The 10,567-nt window shown below is 40.8% G+C and overlaps 2 protein-coding genes across 3 annotated transcripts in view; both read left to right on the forward strand.

Annotated features, from left to right (window-relative positions):
* The window catches only part of LOC138980183 (uncharacterized protein C2orf50-like), a 62,872-nt gene that overhangs the window by 48,787 nt on the left and 3,518 nt on the right, over positions 1-10,567 (forward strand). For both annotated transcript variants that reach the window (XM_070353019.1, XM_070353018.1), the window contains exons 2-3: positions 2,087-2,245; positions 3,301-3,340. In XM_070353019.1, the coding sequence (XP_070209120.1) occupies positions 2,087-2,245; positions 3,301-3,340 (199 nt within the window). The remainder of the gene's footprint in view (positions 1-2,086; positions 2,246-3,300; positions 3,341-10,567) is intronic.
* On the forward strand, positions 7,203-9,817 carry LOC138980179 (uncharacterized). The gene is made up of 2 exons (XM_070353010.1): positions 7,203-7,475; positions 7,836-9,817. Exons 1-2 carry the CDS (start codon positions 7,229-7,231, stop codon positions 9,089-9,091), a joined length of 1,503 nt encoding a protein of 500 aa, XP_070209111.1. The 5' UTR covers positions 7,203-7,228; the 3' UTR covers positions 9,092-9,817.

Below are 10,567 nucleotides of genomic sequence, written 5' to 3' on the forward strand. Positions count from 1 at the left end.
GCCAAAGTGTGGCTCCTCCGATGAGAGCTAGGACACATATCCCTTAAAAGGACGCTTTCTGTTGTCCATTTGTCTATTTTTATTTCTACCAAAATAAACCTGTCATGACAGGCCACCTTCAATGTAGGGACACTTTTGGCTGTTCCCAAGGGTGTCCTTTTATCACAGGTATCACTGTATAAAACTTTGAAGCATAGCAATTAAAGCATGTGGCCGGTGCAGATATCTCGCGAGATCGAGCTGCGACAACTCAATGTTCTAATTAAGTTATTGGGATATTTGAAGGAACATTCTGAAAATGTCTATAATTATTGGTCTACAAGCCTGTGTAGGTAAGAAGATGAGCTCCCTTGAATAAACCGGTTCCTCTGTTATCAGGCACTATTGATCATAGATATACATTCTATTGCCAGAGGGGATTGAATAGGGTTAGTTCAGAGCAGTGTGTGTGGGTGGGTGCCAATGTGTGTGTGTGTGTGTGTATGTGGGTGGGTGGGTGGGTGTGTGTCGTTTGCATGTGTGTGTGTACGTGTGGATGTATTCAGACATGCCTCTTCATTTGGTATGAGCTTACTTGAATGAAGTGGTTCTTATGTTATCAGGCACTATTGATCATATATAGATACTTCTTATTGCTAGGTTGAATAGGGTTAGCTCAGAGCAGTGTTGGTGTGTGTGTATGTGTCTGTTAGTGTTAGTTGTGTGCTTATACAGTATGTATGCAGGCATGCTTGTGTGGATGTGTGGATGTATACACACATATGATTTGTTCAAATTGCTCGGCTTAATTTGCCAAGATGTTTATAATCAACAAATACAACAGGAAATTTATGAGGCCAGTTGATTGTTTGATACAAATTTGACAATTAAGTTCAGTAAATGCACAATGTAGACTGAGCCAGATTTGATGTTAGTGGAGGAATTTTTGTTGCGTGCTCTGTATGTATGTATATGCATGTGAAATTATCATAACATATTGGAAGCCTTTTTTGATACTGACAAAAATCTGATCAAATTAAATGTCAAAAGCTTAAAATGGAGGTAAATTTGCAGACGCCATGAACATTATATTCAGAAAGTAGTGTCTTAAAAGGGGAGAAGTCTTAATCCACTATTCAACTGTAATTAAATGCTGCATTTAAGGACTGGGTGGCCGAGTGGTAACGCACTTGCGCTCGGAAGCGAGAGGTTGCGAGTTCGACCCTGGGTCAGGGCGTTAGCAATTTTCTCCCCCCTTTCCTAACCTAGGTGGTAGGTTCAAGTGCTAGTCGTTCGGATGAGACGAAAAACCGAGGTCCCTTCGTGTACACTACATTGGGGTGTGCACATTAAAGATCCCACGATTGACAAAAAGGTCTTTCCTGGCAAAATTGTATAGGCATAGATAAAAAATTTCCACCAAAATACCCGTGTGACTTGGAATAATAGGCCGTGAAAAGTAGGATATGCGCCGAAATGGCTGCGATCTGCTGGTCGATGTGAATGCGTGATGTATTGTGTAAAAAATTCCATCTCACACGGCATAAATAGATCCTGCGCCTTGAGTCCGAGTCTGGAGATACGCGCGCGACATAAGACTTCATATAATATAAATAATAATAATAATTTGCTTATGATGTAGGGTATTTTAAATTTGTATCATTCACTGAGGTCCACTGTGTCATTTTGGGTCTAAATGCTTTGGTTTGCTCTGACTTCAGTAGTTACCGCCTTATTGCATAATGTATGTGCACAAACCAAAGTAGTGCATACCAAAACAAACCTACCAAACCCAAAGTGTGTATGTTTGTGTGTGTGAGTGTGTGTGTGTGTGTGTAAGAGAGAGAGTGACAGAGATCTATAGAGGGAATGTATCTGCATGGATACTGCAGATATGAGCATGTGTGTGTGTGTGTGTGTGTGTGTGTTTATGTGTATGTGTGTGTGTGTGCATGCATGTGTATGTGTGTGTGTGTGTGTTTATGTGTGTGCGTGCATGTGTGTTTGTGTGTGTGTGCGTGCATGTGTGTTTGTGTGTGTGTGTACATTTGAGGGTGTGTTTGGATTGAACTAAGAAAAATCAACTTTCTTCAATATTATGTTACAGTGCCTACCATGAAAACTGCATGCCCAGGCAGACGATCGGCACGCAGACAAATACCGCTTCAGGACTTAGCGAATCCCAGCTGAAGGCTTGTGATATGGTCACCCAGGATAAAATCTGGAAACAGAGTGTCGCATCTGAAAGACGCTGTCTGCAGAACTGGTATGCTGCTGACTGTCTTTGTTTCATTTCATTTTATTTATTTATTTTATTTTATTTATTTTTTATATTAGGCACACACACAAAAAAAGTGTGTTTACGGTAACATAGGCACAAAAAAATAAGGTCGGTAGGTCGGGAGTTTTTAATTTTTTTTCCCCAAAAGCATATTTTTAAGTTATTTGGCCAAAAAACATACTTTTTCTTTTTTTTTCCCCCCAAATTAATGCCCCAAAAAAGTCTAGGGTCGCGCGAAAAAATAGGGTCGGTCGGGATACCGAAAACAGACTTTTTTTTTTGCGTTAGAGATTGTCATTTTGTGTACACTGCAAATTATTTTAATTGAAATGTCAGTGTTGGGGAAATGAAGAAGAAGGGTTTTGTGTGTGGGGGGGGGGGGGGGAAGGAGGTGTGTGTGTATGTTGGGGGGGGAGGGGGGTATAGGACTAGCTAGGATGCCACGAAAGGAGAAAGTGTATGTTTACATTTGTGTGTAGGTGTTTGTTATTTGTGGATTATAGCATGATTGTTATTAGGTTTTTATTTGCAAATACTTTATTTATGGACACATATATACATGTATATATTTCTCGACACATATTAATTGATGAGTACATTAACTGTTAGCTAATGTAGTTGTGTGTGTGTGTGTGTTTGTGTCTGTGTGTTTATGTGTGTGTGTGTGTGATATTTGATTATCAGCTTTTGAAACTCGCTGCTTTAGGGTGTGTGGCATTTAATAACCATCTTCTTGTTTTTGTTGATAATTACTACTGCTGCAGCTCTTTTTGTTGATGTCAGTTGATGGTGGTGGTGTTACATTAACCCTTATTCAGAGTAGGTGTTAATGTGTCAATACCTAGACAGTATAATAATAATAATAATAATAATAATAATAATAATAAATGAGCATTTATACAGCGCAACATCATAACTTTACAATTATGCTCTTTGCGCTTGACACATTTAAAATTAAAACACAGTTATACAAGGATTTACATCTACATTCATAGTCAACAACGCTTGTATAACTGATCTTGTCTTTGTATTGCTTGCAGGGATGAGAACTGGCACTTCCTCACGGAGTATGACTCAAAGGTGAGGCTGCAATTTATTACAGTGGAACCTCCTTTTGAGACCTCCACAAATCTTAAAAAGTCAGGTCCTAACACAGAAAGTCTTCTTCTTTGTCTTCTTTGTTCATGGGCTGAAACTCCCACATTCACTCATGTTTTTGCACGAGTAGAATGTTACGTGTATGACCGTTTTACACACACACCCCCCCCCCCCCCCCCCCCCCCCCCCCCCCATTCAGGCAGCCATACGCCGCTTTTTGGGGAAGAGAGTCTAAGATAGGAAGTAAATTTACAACGGCTATGAACAAAGAATCAAGGGGAAAAGCACATACCAAACAAAAAACAGGTCTTGAAGTGGGGCGATGGGGGTCTTAGAATGGGTGCTTCCACTCTTCATGTTTACTGCTAATGAAAATGTGCTAAAGGCCTGGATCAGAGTTAGAGCAATCAACATTATTCTTTGTGAGGATCAGATGTAGAATTTAGTCAGAAGCTGGATTGTTTTTCAAGTCAGAGTGTGTGTCAAACTCAAATATAATTTGTGTAAGGTCAATGTATTCTTGCTGTATGACCGCAACACGGTGGCCTAGTGGTAAGGCGTCCGCCCAGTAAGCGGGAGGTCGTGGGTTCGAACCCCGGCCGGGTCATACCTAAGACTTTAAAATTGTCAATCTAGAGGCTGCTCCGCCTGGCGTCTGGCATTATGGGGTTAGTGCTAGGACTGGTTGGTCCGGTGTCAGAATAATGTGACTGGGTGAGACATGAAGCCTGTGCTGCGACTTCTGTCTTGTGTGTGGCGCACATTAAATGTCAAAGCAGCACCGCCCTGATATCACCCTTCGTGGTGGACTGCATGGCGTTAAGCAAACAAACAAACAAACATTCTTGCTGTATCCAATTTAGATACACTCAATAATAGTCCACGGTGTTTGATCTCTCATAGTCAAAGTCAGATACAATGTACAGTTGACTCACTTTTAAAAGACCTCCAAAAATCTGAGAAAATCAGGTCTGAAAAGAAGGGGGTCTTAAAATGGGGGTCTTAAAATGGGGAAAATGTAAGGTTCTGAACAGAAAGTCTGAGATAACAAAGTCTTAAAGTGGGGAAAATGTAAGGTTCTGAACAGAAAGTCTGAGATAACAAGGCCTTAAAGTGGGGAAAATGTAAGGTTCTGAACAGAAAGTCTGAGATAACAAGGCCTTAAAGTGGGGAAAATGTAAGGTTCTGAACAGAAAGTCTGAGATAGCAAGGTCTTAAAGTGGGGAAAATGTAAGGTTCTGAACAGAAAGTCTGAGATAACAAGGTCTTAAAGTGGGGAAAATGTAAGGTTCTGAACAGAAAGTCTGAGATAGCAAGGTCTTAAAGTGGGGAAAATGTAAGGTTCTGAACAGAAAGTCTGAGATAACAGGGCCTTAAAGTGGGGAAAATGTAAGGTTCTGAACAGAAAGTCTGAGATAACAAGGTCTTAAAGTGGGGAAAATGTGAGGTTCTGAACAGAAAGTCTGAGATAACAAGGTCTTAAAGTGGGGAAAATGTAAGGTTCTGAACAGAAAGTCTGAGATAACAAGGTCTTAAAGTGGGGAAAATGTAAGGTTCTGAACAGAAAGTCTGAGATAACAAGGTCTTAAAGTGGGGAAAATGTAAGGTTCTGAACAGAAAGTCTGAGATAACAAGGTCCTAAAGTGGGGAAAATGTAAGGTTCTGAACAGAAAGTCTGAGATAACAAGGTCTTAAAGTGGGGAAAATGTAAGGTTCTGAACAGAAAGTCTGAGATAACAAGGTCTTAAAGTGGGGAAAATGTAAGGTTCTGAACAGAAAGTCTGAGATAGCAAGGTCTTAAAGTGGGGAAAATGTAAGGTTCTGAACAGAAAGTCTGAGATAACAAGGTCTTAAAGTGGGGAAAATGTAAGGTTCTGAACAGAAAGTCTGAGATAGCAAGGTCTTAAAGTGGGGAAAATGTAAGGTTCTGAACAGAAAGTCTGAGATAGCAAGGTCTTAAAGTGGGGAAAATGTAAGGTTCTGAACAGAAAGTCTGAGATAACAAGGTCTTAAAAGGGAGGAAGGGCGGGGATGTAGCTCAGTCGGTAGCGCGCTGGATTTGTATCCAGTTGGCCGCTGTCAGGGTGAGTTCGTCCCCACGTTCGGCGAGAGATTTATTTCTCAGAGTCAACTTTGTGTGCAGACTCTCCTCGGTGTCCGAACACCCCCCGCGTGTACACGCAAGCACAAGACCAAGTGCGCACGAAAAAGATCCTGTAATCCATGTCAGAGTTAGGTGCGTTATAGAAACACGAAAATACCCAGCATGCTTCCTCCGAAAACGGCGTATGGCTGCCTAAATGGCAGAGTAAAAAACGGTCATACATGTAAAATTCCGCTCGTGCAAAAAAACACGAGTGTACGTGGGAGTTTCAGCCCACGAACGCAGAAAAAGAAGAAGAACAAAAAGGGAGGAAGTCTTAAATTGGGGGGTCTTAAAAGGGGGGTTCCACTGTATAGATAGCCAGTGTTTTCTCTGTGTCAAAGTCAGATACAATGTATAGATATTATATAGTCAATGTTTTCTGCATCAAAGTCAGGTACAAATGTAAAGATAGTCAGTATTCTGTGTGTCAAAGTCTGATATGCAGATGTATTAATAGCATTGTTCTTTGTGTTTTTCAAATACAATGCATAGATAAGTGTTTTCTGTGACGGTGAGATACCATGCTTAGACTGTCAGTATTGTCTAAAGTGGGATAAAATGCATAGAAAGTCATTGTTTTCTCTGTCAGAGTAAGATAATGGAAAACTGTTTCTTTCTGAGTCAGATACAGACAATGTATTCAGTGTCAGGGTCAGATATAAACATTGTTATCTATGTCAGGGTCAGATATAAACATTGTTATCTATGTCAGGGTCAGATATAAACATTGTTATCTATGTCAGGGTCAGATATATACATTGTTATCTATGTCAGGGTCAGATATAAACATTGTTATCTATGTCAGGGTCAGATATAAACATTGTTATCTATGTCAGGGTCAGATATATACATTGTTATCTATGTCAGGGTCAGATATAAAAATTGTTATCTATGCCGGGATCAGATGTAGACAGACAGTGTATTCTGTGTGAAACTGTGATAGACAGATCATATAGTCAGTCAGTGTTTATATTGATCAGTATTTGGGTTAGATAGAGACAGTCAGTGTGATCACTGTATCAGGGTAAGATATGGACAGTGTTTTCTGTGTCAAGTTTAGACATGGAATTTGGTCAGTGTCTGTTGTGCCATGGTCAGATACAGACAGTTAGTCTACATTTGATCAGGATTAGATAATAAATAAATAGGCAGTATTTTCAGTCAGGGTCGGATGTATGCAGTCAGTGTATTCTCTGTCAAGGTCAGATACAGGCAGTCAATGTAGTATATGCGCTTTGGTCAGTTGTAGACAGTGCATGTATATTTTGTGTCAGTGTCAGATATAGGTATAGTTGGTGATTTCTGTATCAGGATCAAATACAAGGATATCAGTCTGCGGGGGGGGGGGGGGGGGGGGGGGGGCGTTATGGCAGTCTGCCCACAACGACCACCCAAAAGGATCCCAAAACAAGATTATTTTTGTGTATAGCGACCACCTGTCTCTAACGACCAATTCTGGTTGGTCCCTTGGGTGGTCCCTTCGGTGGTCGTCGTTATAGACAAGTTCGATTGTAGTATCTTTTACTGTGTTCAGTATGCAGTGTTGTTGCCAGCCTAAGAAGACAATAGGTCATTTGGACCTCCCTAAAAAAACCAATAGGTCCAAATTTCCTGGCTTTAAAAAAACAATAGGTTCCGAGCGCGTGACGTCACACATTCCGCGGCAGCCATTTTGGGAAGCCGATGAACGTAAACACACGCTTTGCGCAGGCGATCAGTCAAAAATGGCTCCAGGCAAGCGTTGCTGTATGTTGCATTGCACGGTGTCGTCCCATAATTCTAAGGGAGAAAAGCTTGAACACGGAATACGGTTTTTCAGAATTCCGAAAGTTAAATCGCACGAAGGACCAAAAGTTGAAGATGTCACAAAGCGTAGAAGAAGAGCGTGGATTTCAGCGATCAGGCGAACAAACATCACTTTCGAGAGGAGTTCCTCAGCAATGCGCGTCTGCTCACAGCATTTTCACTCAGGTACGAACAGTTTTGCTTTTTTGATCAATGACACTGTAACTATAATATTGTAATGTTGTTGTTTTCTCATGTAAAGTTGCTCAGATGTGCACACTGAACCACTCGTCACCTACTGACTTAGGTACTGATGTGCACAATGTGACAGACCAGATTGTCATGTCAGTGCAAGGAGTAACAACTGACACAGTGACAGTAAATAAATGCCTTTACTGAAGTGCAGTACAGGAATCAGTTTCAGACTATGTACAGAGAGGACTTCAGAAATTTGCAGACTTTCTAAATTGTAAATACTTTCATTATTCATTAGAATGAAATTAGATACAGGTTTAATCTACATGTAGTTTATTTTCTGTTTTGCAGGTAAGCCATCATACGAGATGATGGAAACTGACCCCGACTGGGCACCTTCACTCCTTCTTGGACACAGCGAGATGAAGACCACCGACACAGGGCGTCATGGGCGACAGAAGAACAGAGCCGCAACAAAACAGCTGCTACAGGAGGCCACTGAAGCTGTCATGATAGACAACGGAGAAGCAGAAGGTGGTGACGTGCATGCAGAAGATGATAGTCATCATAAAGAGATGGAAGATGTGGAAAACACCAGGCTGAGAGAGGAGGTAACTCAGTTAGAACAGGAGCGAGACATGATGAGAGGAGAGATCAACAGACTGTTGGAAGAGAATAGAGAGCTCAAGAAAAAGTTAGCAAGCAGGGAGATCGTTGAAGAGTCGTTTCAAGGAGACAACGAGAAAGTACGTTTTTATACTGGTTTACCAAGTTATGCGACTCTTCTAGTTCTGCTGAACTATCTGTCCCCTCATCTCCCTCAGGGGCGCTTGCTGTCACCTTTCCAGCTTCTGATTGTGGTATTTATGCGTCTGCGCCTGAAACTGCCTGTGTTGCATATTGCGTACTTGTTTGGCATCCACAGAACTACGATAGCCAGTGGGTTCAAGGATACTCTTAGTGTTATGTACACGCAGATGACACCATTTGTACCATGGCCAGGACGCGAGTGTTTGCGGGCGTGTATGCCACATCAGTTTGTGGAGACGTTTGGGAACAAAGTGGCTGTGATCATTGACTGTTTTGAAATTTTTATTGAGAGACCATCAAATTTGTATGCCAAAGCTGCTACTTTTTCAAACTACAAACACAACAACACAATCAAACATCTCATTGGCATTACACCTAACGGGCAGATTTCTTTCATTTCCAAGGGTTGGGGGGGGAGGACAACGGATCGTCATATTACAGAGGAATGTGGCTTCCTGGACAAGCTATTGCCTGGTGACTTGGTTCTTGCGGACAGGGGGTTTGATATTAAAGAGAGTGTCGGTTTGATGTGTGCCGAGGTAAAAATACCAGCATTTACTCGGGGGAAGTGTCAGATGGAAGCAAGGTCTATAGAAGAAACAAGGAAACTTGCGCACTTGCGCATCCATGTCGAGCGAGTCATTGGAAACCTTGGGGGGAAATACAGTATAATAACAGATACCATTCCAATTGACATGTTGCTTCCATGTGAGGGAGAAGATGTGACATTCTTGGACAAGATTGTGTTTGTCTGTTGCGCCTTGACCAACATGAGCCCAAGTGTGGTAAATCCCTAGGGTGAACTCTGCAGAGCATGAGGCAGCTCCAGGCAATGCAGACAAGAATGTCACGTCGTATGTTTCACCTGGAAGTGACGTGTCAGTTAGAATTGAACTCGAAGGCAGTGTAGTGAATGTAGACAAAACCATAGTAGGCCTATATAAGATACAAGAGTCGGCGATACATCTGTGTTGCTACCTTTATTTTAAAGCAAAGCTTTGAAGTTGTTGACAAATCTCATGGTAAATTAATCTTACTGTGCGAGTCACTAATTATAAATTTGCATTTGTAAGCAAATGCAATTTGTAAACATTTGTGTGTGTATGTATGCCGGTGTGGGAGGGGGTGGGAGGGGGTGTGTGGATGTGTGTGTATGGTTGCTAGTTTTAGTATAGTATTATGGTGTCTATTGTTTTAGTGTTATTGATGTGATCTTTATCAGTACCAATACTTACGACGCTACTCTTTAAATTTACTAATGCTCTTTATCTACTTGTTGAGATAGGTCTTTTATTTGTGGGGGGATTTTAGTGCTGGATTCGTTTATCATTTTGTTCTTATCGGTTCATCTCTCACTCTTTTATATTGTCATGAGCTTGTGCAATACCTGATGTATTAGTGAAGTGTAAGATTTGCTAAGGTGCTCCGTGTGTGAAATCTATAGTTTTACTCATCTGTTTTAATGTGGCCTAGTTGATTATGTGTATTCTTATGTAATGTGTATGTGTTGCGATCAGTTGTAGACAAATTTTCCGTACGGACATTAAAGTATATTATTGTATTGTATTGTAAAACGGATTGATGTAAATAATACTAAGAATGAAAATAAATTTTGAAAGCTGATTTTCTGTTCATGTTGAAGAACTCTTAACTTGTGTGGATGTGTTGGTATCAGTGCAGCTGTGAATGACATTGTATATAGCTTTGTATGTGTGCATTTTCTTTTGAATGTTTTCATAACATGCCACTGGTAAAAGTGGTATTCAAATGAATTACAAAAAAATCTTTGTGAAAAAAATGCATGCTTATAACCTGAGCACTATTGGGGTTTCTGAAAAACACACTTTTTTCCCAATTAAGCCATAGGCAGGTTTTTATGAAAACAGACACAAACTGTACCACTTTCACACACACCACACACACAAACCACACACGCTGTTTAGAGAGGGGTTACAAATAGTCATAAGTTCAGTTTGGGGTCTTTTTGAAATCTGTTTGATGCATCTTGTCTGTGACCATTGTGGCTATGCACTCAAAGTCAAAAAAGTGCAGAAAGGTGACAAATGAAGATTTTTCCTTCTTACAAGACAATGTGTGATTTTGCACATTTTGCCTCAGTCTTTATCAAGAGCCTGTCTAACCCACTTTGAAGCTGTTGGAGACTGCAGTAATGTTCCTTACATCAAGGCGAGTGCACAATGGTGCATTTCTAACCCCCCTCCCCCCTAATGTTCACTTTAATATCAATCAATCAATAGATATTCAGTCACAGT

Source organism: Littorina saxatilis, linkage group LG11 (genome assembly GCF_037325665.1).
Source record: "Littorina saxatilis isolate snail1 linkage group LG11, US_GU_Lsax_2.0, whole genome shotgun sequence".
NCBI classification, from domain to species: Eukaryota; Metazoa; Mollusca; class Gastropoda; order Littorinimorpha; family Littorinidae; genus Littorina; species Littorina saxatilis.

Bases quoted from the DNA above. Each gene is read 5' to 3' on its own strand.
- LOC138980179 (XM_070353010.1), top strand. From the start codon at position 7,229: ATGGCTCCAGGCAAGCGTTGCTGTATGTTGCATTGCACGGTGTCGTCC. The intron at 7,476-7,835 runs GTACGAACAGTT...TCTGTTTTGCAG, and splicing joins CTCACAGCATTTTCACTCAG to GTAAGCCATCATACGAGATG.